This window comes from Notothenia rossii (assembly GCF_949606895.1).
Source record: "Notothenia rossii genome assembly, chromosome: 3".
Taxonomy (NCBI): domain Eukaryota; kingdom Metazoa; phylum Chordata; class Actinopteri; order Perciformes; family Nototheniidae; genus Notothenia; species Notothenia rossii.
This window is the reverse complement of record NC_136901.1, coordinates 2,170,290-2,193,493: the sequence shown is the minus strand read 5'-3', so window position 1 is coordinate 2,193,493 and position 23,204 is coordinate 2,170,290. Positions and strand designations below refer to the sequence as shown.

At 43.1% G+C, this 23,204-nt stretch overlaps 2 protein-coding genes across 4 annotated transcripts in view; both read left to right on the top strand.

Annotated features, from left to right (window-relative positions):
- The first annotated feature begins 1,141 nt into the window (after nt 1-1,141).
- LOC307032156 (zinc finger protein 513-like) lies at nt 1,142-19,362 on the top strand. The gene is made up of 7 exons (XM_079669954.1): nt 1,142-1,265; nt 1,541-1,714; nt 5,546-5,668; nt 6,124-6,258; nt 11,524-11,976; nt 15,711-15,880; nt 16,916-19,362. The coding sequence occupies exons 2-7, from the start codon at nt 1,675-1,677 to the stop codon at nt 17,489-17,491; spliced, it is 1,497 nt and encodes a 498-aa protein (XP_079526080.1). The 5' UTR covers nt 1,142-1,265; nt 1,541-1,674; the 3' UTR covers nt 17,492-19,362.
- LOC307032157 (phospholipase A and acyltransferase 2-like) overlaps nt 18,970-23,204 on the top strand; it is a 13,071-nt gene continuing 8,836 nt past the window's right edge. For 2 of the 3 annotated variants that reach the window (XR_013806168.1, XM_079669955.1), the window contains exons 1-4: nt 18,970-19,448; nt 19,819-19,948; nt 20,309-20,397; nt 21,077-21,241. Coding sequence is in view for 2 of the 3 variants with exons in the window: in XM_079669955.1 (XP_079526081.1) it covers nt 19,440-19,448; nt 19,819-19,948; nt 20,309-20,397; nt 21,077-21,241 (393 nt within the window). In the remaining variant the exon portion in view is untranslated. The remainder of the gene's footprint in view (nt 19,449-19,818; nt 19,949-20,308; nt 20,398-21,076; nt 21,242-23,204) is intronic. The other variant, XM_079669956.1, reaches the window with a different exon arrangement.

Sequence of the window (23,204 nt, the reverse complement as noted above, 5' to 3'; positions counted from 1 at the left end):
CCGTGTCGTACAGAAGGATTCGGAGAGGAAACACCCGGCAGAGGATCGAGGAGTTTGAGGCCATGATGGATTTCGTAATTTAACCGGAAAGAGTTTTGGTTCTGTTGGCTCTCTGAGCTCTTGTGGTTAAAGATGATAGCGGCATCGTTTAGAGAAAAGTATAGGGGCCCAGGATAGAGCCTTGTGGTACACCTTAAGCATCCTATTTTTGGGAAGAAACTGAAATAAAGTATAAATGTTTTGTTCCGTGATATGTGTTTTCTAGTTATTGTAAACAGCAAAGTCTAATAATCAGTATTGCATCATATTTATTATTGAATAGTGATATTAAACAAGTTTACAAAGCATCATACTGATTTAAGTTATTTGAGGTAACTTATAATTTATATATTTCTAAATATTAATTATGATATTTTTGTACTACAATGTTAACTAGTACATTTTTACTCATTTTTAATCATGTTTAATGAACATTGCGGACATGTATTTTCTATAACAACTTATCAAACCAACATTTTTTATATGGAAATAATCTTTAAAAAGTTTCCGCTTTACTTATATGTGTATGAATAATTAAACATTTGTTAAAATAAGGAGCATACAAGGACTACAAATCCCACAATATAGAAAGATATATAATAACTTTTAATGTGAAAAAAATTTGTGAGTGTGATCAATATACGTTTAATTGACCAGAAACTGACAAATGAATCGCTAACAAATACATTCATTATTTTAATCTGTTATCTTTGCTGGAAAGATAAAACCAAAAATATCAGAATCCGAAGTCCGAAGTTTGTTTGTACCACAACAGGGAGATTTACATTATCATAGCAGCAGAAGTATTGAGAATATACTTACATATTCAAACGTTTAAAAATAGCTAAGTATACACATGTTGTAAATAATAAAAAGGAACAATAAGTAAAAACGAGTAGCAGATAAGTAGCAATATATGTTTTAAAAGTGACCATATGTGTACAAAAAGCAATATAATAAGGTTGATTAGCAAACCAAAAGTATTTCTCTTCGTAGAAACTCCAAAGGTTGAAGTGTTTTGTTGCTGTAAAACCATAGTGTAAAACAGATGTATCCAACAAGGACTACAAATCCCACAATCCACTGCTCCTGTCATTGACGTCACCGGGAGCCCGGACCCGGCGTGTCAGCAGCGAGCTGGATTTGCACTCGGCAACAAAAGAGCTAATTTTAAACAGTTTGCGAAACTTTGTCGTGGACAGTATTTCGGGGGGACTTTATCACAGGTACGTTTATCCGCCAGGGGGCATTTAGGAATGTAGTTCTCACCCGAAGTTTGTAGTTTTTACGGTTTACATTTTGAATGTTGGAAGTTGGCTAACTAGCTAGGTGGCTAACAAGATGGCCGCGTCTATTTACTGCGGAACAATAACAAACATGTTGACAAACAAACACGTGTTGTTTAGCATCATATCACATTAGAGACTACCTTTTAAACTGTTTTACTGAATTGAAGAAGTCATTTCTGATTGGTGTGCACGTTTTGGGACCGTTTCCATAGTGATGACACCAATGAGGAAGAGGAAGGAGGTGGTGAAGAAGATGATGATGATGATGATGACGACGTTGACGTCATGCAGTTAGCTGGACTTCAGCCCCGCAGACAGAACCGGATCCGGGACAGAAAGAGACACAATGCCGCGGAGGAAACAGTCCAACCCGCAGCCGGTCAAATGTGAGTTTCCTCTCCAGCTGTTTCACTCTTTATTTACTGTTTTAAATGTTGTTTTCCAGCTGTTTGAGTCTCTATCTAGTGTTCAAATTTAGTTTTAACGATGGTTTCTGTCTGTATTTAGTTTGTAAACTGTTGTTTGAGTCTGTATCTAGTGTTTTAAATGTTGTTTCCCAGCTGTTTGAGTCTTTTTATATAGTATTTTTAAATGTTGTTTCTGTCTCTTTTTAGTCTTTTAAATTTTGTTTCTGTCTCTTTTTAGTCTTTTAAATGTTGTTTCCCAGCTGTTTGAGTCTCTCAGGTGTTTAAATGTAGTTTTAACTGTCGTCTTCTATCTGTTTCTGACTGTATTCAGAGTGTTGGTCTCTCTCTACACACCAGTCACACTTTAAGGAAGTGTTTCTTTCCTGTTATTGCTCAATGTAGAAATCCAGTTTAAATCACATGTTATTAAAGACTGGACTCAAGCTGAACAGCCATGATTAACATATGGACTTCCTCATGGAGTTAAAGCTAGCTGTAGTCCTCTCAGTAGATGACATGTTAGTGTTTTAGTGTTTTTATCTCATCCTGGATTTTTTGGCAGTCCACTTCCTCCTCTCTGCTTCCTGTCTCCACTTCCTGTTCGCAGGCCTGACCCTGACCTCTCTCTTCATGCTTCTTCCTCTCTTCCACGTCTCTAATTGAATCCTCCACATGTGTTCTGTGCAGAGAGGAGAAGTACACACATCCTTTACTCAAGTAGAAGTACACATACTCATGTACTTCAGTAAAAAGTACCCATAACTAGCAGCTGTTTTAAAGAGTACCTGACCTCCCTTTATATTAATAGAACAATAATGTCATTGTTAGCTAATGAATGTTTCCATGGTGACCAACGGCAACATGACAACGTTTCCATTGGTCCCTCTTCTTTAGAGAAGACCAGGAAATGATGGATACACGGATCGTGTTCAAATCAATAGGCACGCAATGACTCTAAATAATAATGATCACGCCACCAAACACACATTCAGACTAAAGGAACCAGCCTGTTTGGAAAATGAGAGAAGTAGAAAGTACAGGTATTTGAGTTCAACATGTAAGAAGTAGAAAGTACAGGTATTTGTGTTCAAAATGTAAGAAGTAGAAAGTACAGGTATTTGAGTTCAACATGTAAGAAGTAGAAAGTACAGGTATTTGAGTTCAACATGTAAGAAGTAGAAAGTACAGGTATTTGTGTTCAAAATGTAAGAAGTAGAAAGTACAGGTATTTGAGTTCAACATGTAAGAAGTAGAAAGTACAGGTATTTGAGTTCAACATGTAAGAAGTAGAAAGTACAGGTATTTGTGTTCAAAATGTAAGAAGTAGAAAGTACAGGTATTTGTGTTCAACATGTAAGAAGTAGAAAGTACAGGTATTTGAGTTCAACATGTAAGAAGTAGAAAGTACAGGTATTTGTGTTCAACATGTAAGAAGTAGAAAGTACAGGTATTTGAGTTCAACATGTAAGAAGTAGAAAGTACAGGTATTTGTGTTCAAAATGTAAGAAGTAGAAAGTACAGGTATTTGTGTTCAACATGTAAGAAGTAGAAAGTACAGGTATTTGAGTTCAACATGTAAGAAGTAGAAAGTACAGGTATTTGTGTTCAACATGTAAGAAGTAGAAAGTACAGGTATTTGTGTTCAACATGTGAGAAGTAGAAAGTACAGGTATTTGAGTTCAACATGTAAGAAGTAGAAAGTACAGGTATTTGAGTTCAACATTTAAGAAGTAGAAAGTACAGGTATTTGAGTTCAACATGTAAGAAGTAGAAAGTACAGGTATTTGTGTTCAACATGTGAGAAGTAGAAAGTACAGGTATTTGAGTTCAACATGTAAGAAGTAGAAAGTACAGGTATTTGAGTTCAACATTTAAGAAGTAGAAAGTACAGGTATTTGAGTTCAACATGTAAGAAGTAGAAAGTACAGGTATTTGAGTTCAACATGTAAGAAGTAGAAAGTACAGGTATTTGAGTTCAACATGTAAGAAGTAGAAAGTACAGGTATTTGTGTTCAACATGTAAGAAGTAGAAAGTACAGGTATTTGTGTTCAACATGTGAGAAGTAGAAAGTACAGGTATTTGAGTTCAACATTTAAGAAGTAGAAAGTACAGGTATTTGTGTTCAACATGTGAGAAGTAGAAAGTACAGGTATTTGAGTTCAACATTTAAGAAGTAGAAAGTACAGGTATTTGTGTTCAACATGTGAGAAGTAGAAAGTACAGGTATTTGAGTTCAACATGTAAGAAGTAGAAAGTACAGGTATTTGAGTTCAACATTTAAGAAGTAGAAAGTACAGGTATTTGAGTTCAACATGTAAGAAGTAGAAAGTACAGGTATTTGAGTTCAACATGTAAGAAGTAGAAAGTACAGGTATTTGAGTTCAACATGTAAGAAGTAGAAAGTACAGGTATTTGTGTTCAACATGTAAGAAGTAGAAAGTACAGGTATTTGTGTTCAACATGTGAGAAGTAGAAAGTACAGGTATTTGAGTTCAACATTTAAGAAGTAGAAAGTACAGGTATTTGTGTTCAACATGTGAGAAGTAGAAAGTACAGGTATTTGAGTTCAACATTTAAGAAGTAGAAAGTACAGGTATTTGTGTTCAACATGTGAGAAGTAGAAAGTACAGGTATTTGAGTTCAACATTTAAGAAGTAGAAAGTACAGGTATTTGTGTTCAACATGTAAGAAGTAGAAAGTACAGGTATTTGTGTTCAACATGTGAGAAGTAGAAAGTACAGGTATTTGAGTTCAACATGTAAGAAGTAGAAAGTACAGGTATTTGAGTTCAACATGTAAGAAGTAGAAAGTACAGGTATTTGTGTTCAACATGTAAGAAGTAGAAAGTACAGGTATTTGAGTTCAACATGTAAGAAGTAGAAAGTACAGGTATTTGAGTTCAACATGTAAGAAGTAGAAAGTACAGGTATTTGTGTTCAACATGTAAGAAGTAGAAAGTACAGGTATTTGAGTTCAACATGTAAGAAGTAGAAAGTACAGGTATTTGAGTTCAACATGTAAGAAGTAGAAAGTACAGGTATTTGTGTTCAACATGTAAGAAGTAGAAAGTACAGGTATTTGAGTTCAACATGTAAGAAGTGGTCAGAAAAATAAGTAGTGGAGTAAAGTACTGATACCAGAAATATATACTTAAGTACAGCAACAAAGTATTTGCACTCCAATACTTCCCACCTCTGCTTCTTATCCCATGTTTTCACTCCTCTTCCTCTTCCTGACCCCCCCTCACTCTTCCTCCTCTTATCTCATCCTCACTGATGTCCTCTTGCTTCCTCTCCACCCTCTCACAAATCTTCTTTTTACTTCTCCTGGGTTGTTTACTTTCATTTCATTTGTTTTCCGTACATGGAATGCACAACTTAATGTATAACAATTATTTCTGTCTCTATAAACACACCATACTCGAAAGGGAGCAGGGAGAAGTGTGTGTGTGTGTGTGTGTGTGTGTGTGTGTGTGTGTGTGTGTGTGTGTGTGTGTGTGTGTGTGTGTGTGTGTGTGTGTGTGTGTGTGTGTGTGTGTGTGTGTGTGTGTGTGTGTGTGTGTGTGTGTGTGTGTGTGTGTGTGTGTGTGTGTGTGTGTGTGTGTGTGTGTGTGTGTGTGTGTGTGTGTGTGTGTGTGTGTGTGTGTGTGTGTGTGTGTGTGTGTGTGTGTGTGTGTGTGTATCTTGATTTGAAGAATTATATTTTTTGCACGATAACGTGTATCGTCCTCGTTCTTGTTACACTCCTGGAGAGTACTTCTTCCTGTATTTTGTGTTTGTTATTTTAATGCGAGGTGTGTGTGTGTTCAGTGGATTCTGAGGACGGGGAGGGGGTGTGTGAGCCCGGCTGCCTCGTTCTGGAGAGCGACTTCCTGCTGAGCGGGGAGCTGGAGTTTGGAGACTCTGACATCATGGGGCTGGAAAGAGAGTCCGGTCAGTGGCTCACACACACACACACACACACACACACACACACACACACACACACACACACACGTGCACACACACACGTGCACACACACACACACACACACGTGCACACACACACGTGCACACACTCTCAAACACACACACACACACACACACACGTGCACACACTCTCAAACACACACACACACTCTCAAACACACACGTGCACACACTCTCAAACACACACGTGCACACACTCGCAAACACACACACACACACACACGTGCACACACATGTGCACACACACACCCACACACACACACACACACACACACACACACACATTTGTCAGGCACTGAACGACAGACACTGGAACGTTTTGAGTCCTTGTTTTATGGTCAAACCTTCAAATTAAAAGCTCTGTGTCTTCGGGGAACTTTGTATCTGCGCTCATGAATGTTTCTTCGTCTCGTCTCCAGGTATGACGGTGTTTTCTCTGAGCGTGGAGGAGGATCCCTCGGCTCCGACAGACTCCACCTTCCCAGCGTTCCTCTCCTGTCGAGGCTGTGGTCAGTTGCTGGGAGACACTCCTCTGGGAGCAGGGCTGGATCTAGGTAACTCTCATTTTACTGTGTTTTATAGAGAAAGCCACCTGGACAGAATGTATAGGATGTTCTCGGACATTTCAGTCACTCTTTTGGTTCAAAATGGATGTTTCCCTGCTCTTGATTTAGTCTCTAGGGGCTTTAGTCGGCTGTCATATTATCCACCGAAGAGAGAAGCCGAGAGCTCAGTCAACTTTATTGTGAATCTTTCAGTGTGTGTACAGACAGAGAGATTGAAATACTGTTTCCCACAATCCAGAGGAATACATAAATAAAAATATGTATATACACATTCAACAGACACATTTGTACATTAGCACACATTAAGACAATCAAATGTGTGTTTTCTATCCATTGTGTAAGTTAGAAACAGAGGTGGGAAGTATTTGAGTACAAAAACTTTTTTACTGTACTTAAGTACATGTTTCTGGTTTCAGTACTTTACTCCACTACTTATTTTTACTTTAATAATAATAATAATAATGGCTTTAATTTATAAAGCACTTCATATTTGCATTCAAATCCCGAAGTGCTAACATCGTAAAAAGAATAAAAAGCAATAAATAAAAATAAATAAGTAAAAAGAATAAAATAAGATAAAAGGGTGATAATAAATAAATAAAAGGTCTAGGGAAAGGCTCTATTGAAGAGGTGGGTTTTGAGGCCTTTTTTAAAAACCTCCACGGTCTGTGATGCTCTCATGTGGTCGGGGAGAGCGTTCCATAGACCGGGGGCAGCCGAGCAGAAGGCCCGGTCTCCCATGGTACGGAGCCTAGTCCTCGGGGGTTTGAGGAGGTTTGAGTTGCTGGAGCGGGTGGTCCGCACGGAGGTAAGGGGGGTGAGGAGTTCCTTGAGGTATGGAGGGGCTGTTCCATAGATACACTGGTGTGTGAGGACGGAGACCTTGAATTCGATCCTCAATTCCACGGGGAGCCAGTGTAGTGATTTCAGGATGGGGGTGATATGATCATATTTGCGCACCCTCATCAGGATCCTAGCAGCGCTGTTCTGGATGTACTGGAGCCTCTGGATGCTTTTCTTGGGGATCCCGATGAGGAGTGCATTGCAGTAGTCCAGCCTTGAGGAGACAAAGGCGTGGACTAGCTTTTCCGCGTCAAACAGAGTGAGTGAGGGGCGGAGTTTGGCGATGTTCCTGAGGTGATAGAAGGAGTTTTTGCACAGCTGTTTAATGTGGGCCTCAAAGGTCAGATGGGCGTCCATTTTCACACCCAAGTTGGTGACTGTTGAGGAGAGGGTAATGTCCTGGCCAGAGAAGGTGATGGTCGTGATGGTGGATGACCGAACCTGATGTGGGGTGCCAACTATAATGGCTTCGGTCTTGGAGCTGTTGAGTTTCAGGAAGTTTAGCTTCATCCACGCCTGTATCTCCTCCAGGCAGGTAGTGAGTGTGGGTGAAGGCAGGGCTGCAGAGGAGGTAGGGTTGATCCTGAGGTACAATTGGGTGTCATCAGCGTAACAATGGAATGATACTCCATGTCGGCTGATGATAGAGCCAAGGGGGAGCATATAGAGTGTGAAAAGGGTGGGGCCGAGAACTGATCCTTGAGGGACACCACAGGTGACGTTGTGGGTACCCGACTCTGCCTCACCCAAGGAGACGTACTCTGTTCTCCCAGTGAGGTATGATGTGAACCAGTCAAGGGGAGAGTCAGAGAGTCCGATGGTGGAGTGCAGACGATGGAGGAGGATGCCGTGATCGACGGTGTCGAAAGCTGCAGTGAGATCAAGGAGGATGAGGAGAGAGGGAGAGCCAGCATCAGCCGTCATCAGCAGGTCGTTGGTGACTCTGACCAGGGCAGTTTCTGTGCTGTGGCCTGAGCGGAAACCAGACTGGAACTTCTCAAATAGGTTGTTGGAGTTTAGGTGGTCCTGGAGCTGAGCAGCAACTATTTTTTCCAGCACCTTTGACAGAAATGGAAGGTTGGAAATGGGTCTATAGTTGGCCAGGACTCCCGGGTCAAGGGAGGGTTTTTTAAGACTAGGTTTGATGACAGCGGTTTTTAGGGCAGAGGGGACATGGCCAGACTGGAGAGAGAGGTTTGCGATCTTAGTGATCATGGGGCTCAGGGTGCAGATGTACGATTTCACCAGAGCTGACGGAAGGGGGTCCAGGACACAGGTGGAGGGCTTCATCCTCCTAACGATGCCCTCAACCTCTTGCTGAGAGATGACCGTGAAACAGCGAAGAGGCTGGGTTGTCCCAGGCTGTGGGTCAGCAGTTGGAACTGGAGGTGTAGAGGGGCTAGAGAGGATGGAGCGGATGGTGTCAACTTTATTTTTGAAGAAGGCGGCGAAGTTTCTACACTGCTTCTCAGTGGAGTCGGAGTGTAGAGGATTTTGGGGTTTGAGGAGGTGCTTTATTGTGGAGAAGAGTTGCTTGGAGTTTCCAGTACTGTTGTTGATGATGATGGAGTAGTACTGGGATCGTGCATCTCTGAGGGACTGTGCGTAGGCCTTCTGGTGTTCACGATAGGCTAACAGGTGAACAGTGAGTCCTGAGGCCTTGAGCCGCCGCTCAAGGACACGCCCAGCTGTCTTCATTCTCCGCAGCTCGCCGGTGTACCATGGGGCTGAGCGCGAGAAGGTGACCATCCTGGTTTTGAGGGGGGCGTGTAGATCAAGGAGACTGTTAAGGGACTGGTTGTAATATGCCACTGACTCATTTACTGGCGGAGGAAATATGCTGGAGGTCCAGGGTCATGATGTCCGGGTTGATGATCCTCAGGTTCCTGAAGCGGATTTGGCGTTTGGGCTTGCTGAGTGGAGACTGGAAAAACAGCTCCAAAGAGATGGTCTTGTGGTCAGACACCCCCAGGTCATACACTAGCAGATTGCTGATGGGGGCGGAGTTTGTGATGACCAGGTCCAGCGTATGGCCCTTGCCGTGTGTGGGGACATCAACATGCTCTGTGAGATTGAGACAGTCCAGGAGCAGCAGAAACTCCGTGGCAAAATGGCAGGAGGGGGAGTCGACGTGAATATTCAAATCTCCAAGTATGATAATATTGGCAGAGGATGTGCATAGCGTAGTGAGAAGGTCTTGTATCTCTGGAATGAAAGCAGAATTGGGTTTGGGTGGCCGGTAGATCAGAAGTATTGTCAGAGCGAAGGGGGGTTTACATTTAAATGCAAGGCATTCAAAAGAGGACAATACGGGCAGGGGCAGGAGTGACAGTTCCAATTCCTTTCGGTAGATAACAGCTAGGCCTCCACCACGACCAGTGTTGCGGGCTTTCTCCAAGTAGCTGTAGCCAGGAGGGCAGGCTTCATTGAGTGTGGAGTAAACCTCTGGCTGATGCCAGGTTTCCGTGAGGCAAATGAAGTCCAATTTCTCATCAGTGATGTGGTCTTGAATGAAGGATGCTTTATTGCTGAGAGATTGTGTATTCAAAAGTTCTATTTTGGCTTTAGAAGATGTGGTGAATCTCTGTAGGGGCCGGAGTAGGCTGTAATCCACTCCACGTTTTCCAGACTCCTTCGTGTGTGGTGGTCTCGCGATGCTCTCCGTGTATTCATGCAGCGGTCTCGCGATGTTTCTGGCGCGATTTGACCCCGCTGTAGCCGGGCTCTGATGACACGTCAGATGTGCGACACGACGGCAGACAGAGTGGATGGATGGAATTTCTGCATCTCCGTGCTGGGAATATACAATTTGTCCTCTTCTTTGGCTTCGGTGGATATAGTGGTGCCGACGAAGAAGTCCAAGTTGTTTAATGACTGAGGTGCAGGTTGGAGCGTTGGAGTGGTTGAGACTCAGGAGTTGGGGAATGGAAAACTTCAACATAGCAACAGGTCGGGCGCCGAAGAAGTTTGGTAGCGGTGTTTAGCAGCGAGGGCTAACAGCAACGAGACAGCTAGAAGGCTATCCCGTTGGTATACCTCATGTCCGGGAAAGAAACAGAGGCTTGGGAGTCCGCCTGCTATCACAGTAGTAGCGGGAGAGAGGCAAGAAGTCAGCCGGAGATAGTCAGCGAGTTTGGGCGATACAGCAGGTGAGTTTGGGCGGTACAACAGGTGCGTCCCGACAGACGTCGGGTCCAAAACCGTCAATGATCACGAGGTTTAAGATATAAAAGCACTTGTAAAACAGACTAAAAGTTTAGCCATGTAACTATAGCTTAAAAGCAGATAAAATAGCTTAAAAGCAGATAAAAACTCTGAGGCGTAGGAGAAGCGGCGAACATACAAGCGCCAGCGTCCTCTCCCTGGTCAAGTTGCCAGTGGGCATTGTGTGTCCTACACAGTAGACTACTTTCTACTTCTTACATTTTGAACCCAAATACCTGTACTTTCTACTTCTTACATTTTGAACCCAAATACCTGTACTTTCTACTTCTTACATTTTGAACACAAATACCTGTACTTTCTACTTCTTACATGTTGAACACAAATACCTGTACTTTCTACTTCTTACATGTTGAACTCAAATACCTGTACTTTCTACTTCTCACATGTTGAACACAAATACCTGTACTTTCTACTTCTTACATGTTGAACACAAATACCTGTACTTTCTACTTCTCACATGTTGAACACAAATACCTGTACTTTCTACTTCTTACATGTTGAACACAAATACCTGTACTTTCTACTTCTTACATTTTGAACCCAAATACCTGTACTTTCTACTTCTTACATGTTGAACACAAATACCTGTACTTTCTACTTCTTACATGTTGAACTCAAATACCTGTACTTTCTACTTCTTACATGTTGAACACAAATACCTGTACTTTCTACTTCTTACATGTTGAACACAAATACCTGTACTTTCTACTTCTTACATGTTGAACTCAAATACCTGTACTTTCTACTTCTCTCATTTTCCAAACAGGCTGGTTCCTTTAGTCTGAATGTGTGTTTGGTGGCGTGATCATTATTATTTAGAGTCATTGCGTGCCTATTGATTTGAACACGATCCGTGTATCCATCATTTCCTGGTCTTCTCTAAAGAAGAGGGACCAATGGAAACGTTGTCATGTTGCCGTTGGTCAGCATGGAAACATTCATTAGCTAACAATGACATTATTGTTCTATTAATATAAAGGGAGGTCAGGTACTCTTTAAAACAGCTGCTAGTTATGGGTACTTTTTACCGAAGTACATTTCAAAGTTCTTTACTTTGACTTGAGTAAAGAAGTTTAGTCAGTACTTCTACTTTCACCACTTTTAAACAGGAGTATGTGTACTTCTACTTGAGTAAAGTAGTGTGTACTTTGTCCTCTCTGGTTATAAGTGCTGTCTGTGTTCCAGGTGTGGGTCTGGACCTGGGGGCGGAGCTCTACTGTCTCACCTGTGATGACGGCCTGCAGCAGGGCGCCTCCTCTCAGGTGGAGGAGTCGAGCGGGGACTCGGACAGTAAGAGGAGGAAGGCGACGGAGGACGCTCCCAAACTGTTCTCCTGCTCGCTGTGCGCCTTCACCTCGCGCTACTCCAACCACCTGAAGCGCCACATGAGGACGCACGACGGCCACAAGCCCTACCGCTGCCCCGTGTGCGACTACGCCTCGGCTCAGCTGGTGAATCTGCAGCGACACGCCCGCACACACACCGGGGAGAAACCCTACCGCTGCCCCGTCTGCGAGTACGCCTGCAGCTCGCTGGGGAACCTGCGCAGGCACCAGCGCATGCACAACCAGGAGAGGAAGGAGAAGAGGGAGAAGGAGAAGAGGAGAGGCCGCAGGAAAAAGGCTGAGAGTGAACAAGGTAATGTCAAATCATCGTATAATCATCCACAACATCTGAGAGAAACACTCACTTCAAATGTAACGTACAAAGCTAACGAGAACCAGGAGGAACTACTTCTTCGAGTATACTGTCGTGTCAAATGATCATATAATCATTTAAAACATATAGTCGTATACTCTGATTGCCTTTCACTCTGTTAAAGTGTATGTTCAGTCTTGTGTGTGTTGAACAGAGACAGATGTTAAGGATTTACATGTCAGGAGGGCAAAGGAAGTAAAAGGTAGATTTACAGATGGATAAGGACTGGAGGGTTTGATGATGGGATGGAGGAGCAGCTGGTTCCTCTCATGAATACACAGAGAGACTGAGCAGAGCTTCTTTATCCTCTGAGGACGAAGCTGCTCTGTTCCTGCATTTCAGATCCATTTCACTTGGATATCAGGGGGTCCGCGGGGTCTTAAAAAGTATTAAAAGTTGAATAAATTCAGCGAAAATGAAGGCTATTAAAAAGTGTTAAAGGGCATTTTCCAAGGTGTTACATTTTGTAGCTTGTCTTCAATAAGTATATCAATGGTCCAAAGAGGTTGTGTTCTACAGTCTGCCTGAATGTAATCATTGCGTAGGTGTGTAGTGTGATTCTGTGTAGTTTATTGATGGCATCCCGTTGGATTTGACGTCATCTGAACAGGACATCGCACGCTCACTGCTTGATAGCACGAAGGTCCGTTTACGCCGGTTGTTAAACAACATCGTTATGGGGAAATGCAAGTCTGCGTCCAAATGGTTGGAAGATAAGGAGGAAGGACAATCAATACTGTATATAGTCAATGTGAGGTGAAGTGTGTTGCCAAGGTAACCATTTAGAACTCCAAGTGGAGATGAGGTCTGAAAATGTAGGAAAGGGTCTTAAAAAAGATCTTAAAAGGTTTTACATGTGACTTCAGGATTCCTGCAGATACCCTGAGTATTGACTTTCTTTATTACTTTATTTAATCTAACAAAAGACACACTTTGTCCATGAATCATTGATCAGTTTCTCTTAAGAATCTCCTCCACAGGAAACACACACATTAGACAAATAAGAAGGTTGTGTCGTGGATCTGAAACCTTAGACACTCAAGACTTATTGATCGTTGTCGGACCCCCTCCCCCTGGACGAAGCTGTGGTGGTTACATGTCCCTGGTTATCATCTGGTGTCAGTCCTGTCTCAAGGTTTTATGTTTTAATGTCACGTGGTTAAGCATTGAGCTAATTGACCTATGATACACACGTTTCACTTTGCATAGTTTGCACTCTCCACCGCTCTCACTAACCTGGTCGAAATATTTCCACACATTACTCCAAGAATCTCACAGGTTTTAAACACTTATTTTTAGTTTACACCGCTCTATATTGTACCTTTGGAGCTTTTACAATCACATGTTGGAAGACCCTGAAGACCCTATGCTCAATAACACGCTGCACACAGACAGTTACACACTCGTGGTCTCTTTGAATAAACTCAGCAGCATGGCTTACAACACGTGATGATATAATATAGATTATTTCAACATGTTAACACTTAGGTCTCCCTGCTCTCCACACTTCTTTAAATGAGTTTAGCACTGAGCAGAGAAAGAGGAACTGATGAGTGGAAACTGAGAGAGTTTTAAAAAAGAGGAAGAGAAATGGTTTCTGGTTGAGTGCTCCTCGACCTGAGAGTCACCCCCGCTGAACTCAGCTGCTACATCTTTCCCCCCCCAGTGCATGACATTAAGGATTTTGGGAGATGGCCCTGTGGGCCATCTAAGCTAATTTACAGATGGCCCTGAGCCCAATAGAGATTGCCCTGAAAAATGCGCGCGGACGAAATGGCACGAAGGGTTTGGGGGGTTCTTACTGTAGAGGCTGTCTGGTGCATTCTATAGACTGAATTATAAGATGAACCACCACAATCTTATATTGTTCAATTTCATTCTTCATTTCACTTGTTTGTTTGTTCTTGTTTGTGTTTGCTCTCTTGCATGCCCTACATAGCTTTAAGAAATACTTAAGTTGTTGGTCAAGACACTTTCCATCTGATGAAGGCAAATGCCTTCCCAGATGTAAAAAAGTAGAAAACATTACATTCAGTTATAACTGCCAAAACAAACATTATGTACACTATTATGGCCCCTGTTAAAAATGTTTGTAATGTTATCTACTGTAAGTTGGTCGAACGAATGCCTCCTCATCCGGAAGCTGACCGAGCAGACCCGAGCAGCAGTCGAGAGGAGCCGAGCGCATCCGCGAAGCATACAAAATGGCGACGTCAGAGTTCCCGTTAGCCGGCAAATCTAAATCTCTTCGGTCAAAATAATTTGCCTTTAGCGCAATACCGCTTCAGTTGCGCCACTTATGTGACAGACAAGAATAGTCAATTCTAATGTCTAACACTTAATGTGGAGAAAGAGATGTCCTGTATGGGTTGATTGTGCGTTGATCTGTTGGTAATGCCTCGGGGTTCCGGTGGGCATGTAAACAAATGCATAATGCTGCGCTATACTTTGTGGCCTCACCCGGTTGCATAGCGACACTTATTGTTTAGGTGTCTTTTAATAAGCAGGTAGTCCTATCATTAGCTAGAACTAGCTGGATCTGATCAATATGGACATAAACGCGAATGAAGTCTAATCTGACGGGAGAGAGATCAGCTGCTGCTGACGAGTTGACACGCAGCTCTGCATGATCACATGCAGCGGTGAGCGGACAAAACACACACTTCAGGTTAGAATATCACACGGAGCTATTTTAATGACCTCTCAAACTACCGTAACTAGTTATAGATATGTTTAGTTTTACTGTCGGGGTCACTCATTACTGGATCCGCGAGCTGCATGATACTGGCGTAATAGATTGCCCGATCGGGCCACCAGCAGGTGAGGCTTCATGGCCCGAGCTAAATACTAGATGGCCCCGGGCCATCGGGCAGTCCTTAATGTCGAGCCCTGCCCCCTTTAATATCACACTTCATCTGAGAGAAACGGGCGCTTCAAATGTAACGCGCAAAGCTAAGGATCACAGGAGAGGAGAACCGTGAGGAACTACTTCTTCCAGAATATAAGAGGAAGGAGGAAGTAGAAGGAGGAAGTTAAAATGGAAGATTATTCACTTTAGATCGGATCATTTCTGTCTCTCCTCTCAGAGCTGTCTCTTTCTGTCTCTCCTCTCAAAGCTGTCTCTTTCTGTCTCTCCTCCTCTCAGAGCTGTCTCTTTCTGTCTCTCCTCTTAGAGCTGTCTCTTTCTGTCTCCTCTCAGAGCTGTCTCTTTCTGTCTCTCCTCTCAGAGCTGTCTCTTTCTGTCTCTCCTCTCAGAGCTGTCTCTTTCTGTCTCTCCTCTCAGAGCTGTCTCTTTCTGTCTCTCCTCTCAGAGCTGTCTCTTTCTGTCTCTCCTCTCAGAGTTGTCTCTTTCTGTCTCTCCTCTCAGAGCTGTCTCTCTTTGTCTCTCCTCTCAGAGCTGTCTCTTTCTGTCTCTCCTCTCAGAGCTGTCTCTTTCTGTCTCTCCTCTCAGAGCTGTCTCTTTCTGTCTCTCCTCTCAGAGCTGTCTCTTTCTGTCTCCTCTCAGAGCTGTCTCTTTCTGTCTCTCCTCTCAGAGCTGTCTCTTTCTGTCTCCTCTCAGAGCTGTCTCTTTCTGTCTCTCCTCTCAGAGCTGTCTCTTTCTGTCTCTCCTCTCAGAGCTGTCTCTTTCTGTCTCTCCTATCAGAGCTGACTCTCTTTGTCTCTCCTCCACACAGTGATCTCAGAGCTGACGTTCCTCCAGACGTTGGGGGGTCTGGGCTCTCCCTCCGCCCCGCTCCCAGTGCTTCTTTTCCCCCTGTGCTGCCAGATGTGTGGCCTCACCCTGGAGGACTCTGACCTGGAGGGCGACAAAGCTGAGGGCGACGGGGAGGGCGACGCAGCACAGGTAGCTTCACCATGTTTAGGAGACAGCAACAGGCTTTAGGGAACATTTAGAGAACAGGTTCTCTGCATCACCCCTTACCTCCTACACCCTTACCCCCTCACCTCCTACACCCTAACCCTCTCACCTCCTACACCTTAACCCCCTTACCTCCTACACCCTAACCCCCTCACCTCCTACACCCTTACCCCCTCACCTCCTACACCTTAACCCCCTTACCTTCTACACCCTAACCCCCTCACCTCCTACACCCTAACCCCCTCACCTCCTACAGCTGAACCTCCTTACCTCCTACACCCTAACCCCCTCACCTCCTACACCCTTACCCCCTCACCTCCTACACCTTAACCCCCTTACCTTCTACACCTTAACCCCCTCACCTCCTACACCCTAACCCCCTCACCTCCTACACCCTAACCCCCCCACCTCCTACACCTTAACCCCCTCACCTCCTACACCCTAACCCCCTCACCTCCTACACCCTTACCCCCTCACCTCCTACACCTTATCCCCCTTACCTCCTACACCCTAACCCCTCACCTCCTACACCCTAACCCCCTTACCTCCTACACCCTCACCTCCTACACCCTTACCTCTTACACCGTAACCCCTTACCTCCAACACCCTAACCCCCTCACCTCCTAGACCTTTACCTCCTACACCCTTACCTCCTCACCTCCTACACCTTAACCCCCTTACCTCCTACACCCTAACCCCCTCACTTCCTACACCCTAACCCCCTCACCTCCTACACCCTTACCTCCTACCCCCTTACCCCCTCACCTCCTACACCCTTACCTCCTACACCCTTACCCCCTCACCTCCTACACCCTTACCCCCTCACCTCCTACACCCTAACCCCCTCACCTCCTACACCCTTACCCCTGCTTCCACTCCTGCTGCTATTCATTTCATTTGTACTTTATTATTTGCCCCTCTTGTTTGTTTGTTTGTTCACCATGAAGCGTCCTTGTGTCCCTTGAAAGGCGCTATATAATCTATTATTATTATAATTGAGTGTGTGCTGTGTGTTTCCAGGTGTGTCGGCGCTGCTCGCTGCTCTCCAAAGACTCCTCGGGATCTCGCGGTCGCTCTCGAGGCTCCAAGCTGTACGGCTGCCCTCACTGCCCCTTCCTCTCTCATTACCCCAACCACCTGGCCCGCCACGCACACACACACTCCTCGGAGAAGCCCCACCGCTGCCCCCACTGCTCCTACACCTCCTCACACCCCGACAACCTGAAGAGGCACCTGCGTGTTCACACGGGAGAGAAACCGTACGAGTGCCCGTCCTGCAGCTACGCCTGCGGGAACCTGGCCAACCTGCGGAGGCACGAGAGGATCCACTCGGGAGCTAAACCTTTCCACTGCGGAGTGTGCGGATACTCCTGCAACCAGAGCATGAACCTGAAGAGGCACATGCTGCGGCACACAGGAGAGAAACCCTACACCTGCGCAGAGTGTGACTACACCACGGGACACTGGGACAACTACAAGAGACACCAGAGGAAACACGGACACAACACGGACAGCTGGGACAAACACGCACCTGGAGACAGTCTCCGCTGGGGAGGAGAGGCCGGAGAGGAACACAGAGAGAGAGAGTGTGTGTGAGAGGAAGTGTGTGTGTGAGGAAGTGTGTGTCTCTGTGAGGGAGGGAGGGAGGGTCAGGAACACAGAGGGAGTGTGTATGAGGGTGGGAGTGTGTGTGTGAGGGTTAGGAACCGAGAAAGAGAGTGAGGCCCAATCCCAAACCACGCCCTACACACTCCCCCTACACACTCCCCCTCCGTGACGGAGTGAACTCCGTGGAGTGAAACTCTCAGCTCAACGAGGCTCCCTCCTGTCAGATGGAGGGAGTAAATACAGCAGCAAGCTTTGGGACAAACTCCCCTCTCTCCGGCAGAAAGAGGAAATGCCGTAACTGTATGTAACAACGGTTTCTTAGACAAAACATTAACATTAATAACTAAAAAAGAACTCCAAACATCTTTAATTTCGTTACTTTTTTGTAAAGCTCTTTTAGTTTTAAACCTGATGATTATAAGCTTCTTAGTTTTTGCAACAGTCTGTAAATATACACAACTTTAATAATAAAATGCACACATTTACCTTTTTCTAGACTAAACACAGGTATGATCCTAAGTTAAAACATATGAGGTTATCATGAGGTTGTTACCATCGCAGTTTATCAGAGGATCATTGCTGACGGACACACACAGCGTTGAGTCCGGTCAGGTAGAGACCGGACTGAAGTCAGCACCGCTGCAGACTCGCTGTTTAGAACAGCACTTAAGGTGGCGGACCCTCCGCACGAACGCGCAAACGGAGGGGGGGTTTGGGGGGGGTGGTGTGTGTGTGTGTGTGTGTGTGTGTGTGTGTGTGTGTGTGTGTGTGTGTGTGTGTGTGTGTGTGTGTGTGTGTGTGTGTGTGTGTGTGTGTGTGTGTGTGTGTGTGTGTGTGTGTGTGTGTGTGTGTGTGTGTGTGTGTGTGTGTGTGTGTGTGTGTGTGTGTGTGTGTGTGTGTGTGTGTGTGTGTGTCACTGGTGAACCTCCAGCTCAGGTGCCTTCTGACGGACTGTGATGCTGCACTGACTTTAAAAAAGTGGCATTGTGTGTTTGAGCTGCAAAACACACACGCACTTTGAATCAATGAAAGTGTGTTTCCTTCAGTAAATGCCGTCCTCACACTTTCTGTGTGTCGTGGATCTGAATCTGCAGATAATCTATATTTTGTAAATGTGGGTGGGTGGTCTTCATGAAGATGATCTCAGAAGCTTTCAGGTTGTGTTAGACTGCTTCTGTTTCTCAGCGGGGTTCATTGTCATTTCTCCACCAATCACAGCGCTTTAGAGCCAGTGAATGGGGGTCTGACAAAGAGGTGTAATCAAACCAGAGTTAAAGGAGCAACACGTGATTATTGTGACATTAAATCAGGACATTTTTCCACAGGAGCCCCTCCAGCTGTTTTTTTATCCGTGAAGTTTGACATGGAGACGGAAATGTGTTTGTATTTAAGAGGATATTATAGCCAGCCTATTTATCTCTCAGACGGCAACAATCAGGGAAAAATAAAAACAAGTTTAGCGATGAAAGGACTCTCGCTTCATATTTCCACAAGGGGTTTTCTTTAGATTTTCTCCAGGCGTTATTTTAGGTTCATTAAGCTTCAAACGAGTAGCTGTCAATCAAACCCAGGCTCTTTTCAAATCAAATCTTAATACCCAAGGAAACCAGCCTTTAGCTTTCAGTAATAATGGTTTCTGCACACTCTGTCTTCTTATCTCTCATTAAAACCCGTCTGATTGGAGCTGCGTTGAAGCTACTTCCTGTTTTCACGCCTTCCGTTCAGGAAGCACCTGCTTCACACGCCCTGAGGTGGAGGGACTCCGTGGTGCGTGGAAGAAACGCAGAAACGTCCCCAAAAAAAAATCACCCTCCAGCACAAATGACACCTGAAGGGACGCGAAGACACTGCGACACAAAGTCTATCACACACACATGAGACTGTGATCAGTGTGTGTGGGTTTCATTTCAGACAGCTGCAGTATTAACTCAAACCCATGGGCCTGGTGAGTACAGACGAAACATCTTTATTTACAATCTTTATCTGTTTTGTTGTTTCCAAAATGAGTGCAGAAATCCTTTAAAGTCTGTGTCCACATGTTGGTAACATTATTTTAATTCTCTAATATTTTTTGCACAAGCCATTTAAAAAGCACATTTCCAGGTTATCAAAGTGTGAAAAGACTCTCTTGCTTTGTCTGTTTATCTCTTAATTTAATCAAAGTGACTCTGAATAGCCCATTTGACCCAAGAAAGTAAATCATTCTCTTAATATTTAGATGTTCACGTTGGAAACAAAGTTGTTTTTCACACACTAGGAATTAGCCTTGATATTTTTGTACGTATAACAATAAAATACTAATTTAAAATCTGCAGACGCAGTCCCGTCCCGAGGTGTTCCCGGGGGACATCGTGGAGTATCCCAGGAACAAATACTTCTCTCACTTCGCTGTGTACTACGGAGAGAAGGACGGCGTTCCCTACGTCGCTCACCTGACCTGTCGAGGTCAGTGTTTCCTGCTTTTCTTACTGACCTCATTTGACCCCAATTAGGTTGTTGTGTTGGATAAGTACATTTCAATCAAGATTATGAAGTTAGAATAAAACATGTGTGTGTTCAGTCAGCATGTAGTTCCTCTGCTTGTCCAGAGCTGAGGAACATTAATTAACATTAACATAAAGGGGTTTTATAATCTTTATTTTCAGCAGCCTTATTCTTTCTTGTGACACATCCCAGATAAAAATCTTGTGTGGTTCAAATATTCAGAAATGATGATATGGGGATGTTTTTAGCACATTTGGTTAATTTACTGACACGTGTGACTCTTCAAACTCTTTGTGATATTATATCTGTTTGTTTGTTCAGATTCAGACTCCAAGATGATTCTGTTTGGCCGGGCTCTGAGGTCAGAGATCAAACTGGATCCACTGGAGCTGCTGGGGAAGAAATACAAGGTGACACACCATCTTATATCTGAAGAATATTCAAATGTATATTTAGATTGTAATACTTTGTACATCAAACAATACAAATAGTGGGGAATATATTGTTAAGAAAAGCTTTAAACTGTTAGGAAAACTCTCCCTGGTCCCCGGCTTGAGCTTGAATCTCTGATCCATGTATCTGTGATCCTCTCCAGAATGGAAGGAGTCATCACATACAGAGCATCAACTAGTTCCTGAACAGTGTCCTTCACATGCTGATATCCAAGAGAGGGAGTTACACAGTCACTAGATGGAGGAATACCAGTTCTTCTAGCTAATCATAGGATTGTCATGAACGAAATGTTGAGTTTTTTTCTCAAAATATTGACTTTTTTCTGAAAACCTCAACATTCTGACTTTTTTTTCAAAATCTCAAAATCCTGACTTTTTCTCAAAATTATGACTTTTTCTCAAAATTATGAGTTTTTCTAGTGAATAAATTAAATTGTTTAAGTTTTCCGCACTCTCAGGCGATTTGTAATCTGTTCTAGAAAAACAATGTGGTTTTTAGGATTTCAAGAAGCATATAAAACAAACAATGTGAACATTTATCCATGCTGGAAGTAGATTTAGATGTGTTAGGAGTTAGTATTTTTAAACACGAGTATCTGTACTTCTACTTGAGTAAAGAATGTGTACTTCTGCTCAGGTCAACAACATGATGGACGACTGTTTCTCAGTCAGGGATTTCCACAGCGTGGTGAAGCCGGCCATCGACGACCTGATGGGGCGCGAGGTGACCTTCGACATCCTGTTTCATAACAGCGAGCACCAGGCCACGCTCCTAAGGTACGGAGTCAAGAAGTCCCAGCAGGTGAGGCTTTTGAAATAGTATCAGCATTCTTGACTTTATTCCTCAGATATTTAATGATAAACGAGCAGAGATGGTACAAGTACACACATCCTTTACTCAAGTAGAAGATACTCGTGTTAAAAGTACTGACTAAACTTCTTTACTCAAGTCAAAGTAAAGAACTTTGAAATGTACTTCAGTAAAAAGTACCCATAACTAGCAGCTGTTTTAAAGAGTACCTGACCTCCCTTTATATTAATAGAACAATAATGTTATTGTTAGCTAATGAATGTTTCCATGCTGAACAACGGCAACATGACAACGTTTCCATTGGTCCCTCTTCTTTAGAGAAGACCAGGAAATGATGGATACACGGATCGTGTTCAAATCAATAGGCACGCAATGACTCTAAATAATAATGATCACGCCACCAAACACACATTCAGACTAAAGGAACCAGCCTGTTTGGAAAATGAGAGAAGTAGAAAGTACAGGTATTTGAGTTCAACATGTAAGAAGTAGAAAGTACAGGTATTTGGGTTCAAAATGTAAGAAGTAGAAAGTACAGGTATTTGTGTTCAACATGTAAGAAGTAGAAAGTACAGGTATTTGTGTTCAACATGTAAGAAGTAGAAAGTACAGGTATTTGAGTTCAACATGTAAGAAGTAGAAAGTACAGGTATTTGTGTTCAACATGTAAGAAGTAGAAAGTACAGGTATTTGAGTTCAACATGTAAGAAGTAGAAAGTACAGGTATTTGAGTTCAACATGTGAGAAGTAGAAAGTACAGGTATTTGAGTTCAACATGTAAGAAGTAGAAAGTACAGGTATTTGAGTTCAAAATGTAAGAAGTAGAAAGTACAGGTATTTGAGTTCAACATGTAAGAAGTAGAAAGTACAGGTATTTGGGTTCAACATGTAAGAAGTAGAAAGTACAGGTATTTGAGTTCAACATGTAAGAAGTAGAAAGTACAGGTATTTGAGTTCAACATGTAAGAAGTAGAAAGTACAGGTATTTGAGTTCAACATGTAAGAAGTAGAAAGTACAGGTATTTGAGTTCAACATGTAAGAAGTAGAAAGTACAGGTATTTGAGTTCAACATGTGAGAAGTAGAAAGTACAGGTATTTGAGTTCAACATGTAAGAAGTAGAAAGTACAGGTATTTGAGTTCAAAATGTAAGAAGTAGAAAGTACAGGTATTTGAGTTCAACATGTAAGAAGTAGAAAGTACAGGTATTTGGGTTCAACATGTAAGAAGTAGAAAGTACAGGTATTTGAGTTCAACATGTAAGAAGTAGAAAGTACAGGTATTTGTGTTCAACATGTAAGAAGTAGAAAGTACAGGTATTTGGGTTCAACATGTAAGAAGTAGAAAGTACAGGTATTTGAGTTCAACATGTAAGAAGTAGAAAGTACAGGTATTTGTGTTCAACATGTAAGGAGTAGAAAGTACAGGTATTTGGGTTCAACATGTAAGAAGTAGAAAGTACAGGTATTTGGGTTCAACATGTAAGAAGTAGAAAGTACAGGTATTTGTGTTCAACATGTAAGAAGTAGAAAGTACAGGTATTTGAGTTCAACATGTAAGAAGTAGAAAGTACAGGTATTTGAGTTCAACATGTAAGAAGTAGAAAGTACAGGTATTTGAGTTCAACATGTAAGAAGTAGAAAGTACAGGTATTTGTGTTCAACATGTAAGAAGTAGAAAGTACAGGTATTTGAGTTCAACATGTAAGAAGTAGAAAGTACAGGTATTTGGGTTCAACATGTAAGAAGTAGAAAGTACAGGTATTTGTGTTCAAAATGTAAGAAGTAGAAAGTACAGGTATTTGAGTTCAACATGTAAGAAGTAAAAAGTTCAGGTATTTGAGTTCAACATGTAAGAAGTAGAAAGTTCAGGTATTTGTGTTCAACATGTAAGAAGTAGAAAGTACAGGTATTTGTGTTCAAAATGTAAGAAGTTAAAGTAAAAAGTTGTGGAGT

Excerpts from the sequence above, each read along its gene's own strand:
- LOC307032156 (XM_079669954.1), top strand. The coding sequence starts at position 1,675 with ATGCCGCGGAGGAAACAGTCCAACCCGCAGCCGGTCAAAT. Across the intron at positions 1,715-5,545 it reads CAACCCGCAGCCGGTCAAAT|TGGATTCTGAGGACGGGGAG; the intron begins GTGAGTTTCCTC and ends GTGTGTGTTCAG. Across the intron at positions 5,669-6,123 it reads GGGGCTGGAAAGAGAGTCCG|GTATGACGGTGTTTTCTCTG; the intron begins GTCAGTGGCTCA and ends TCTCGTCTCCAG.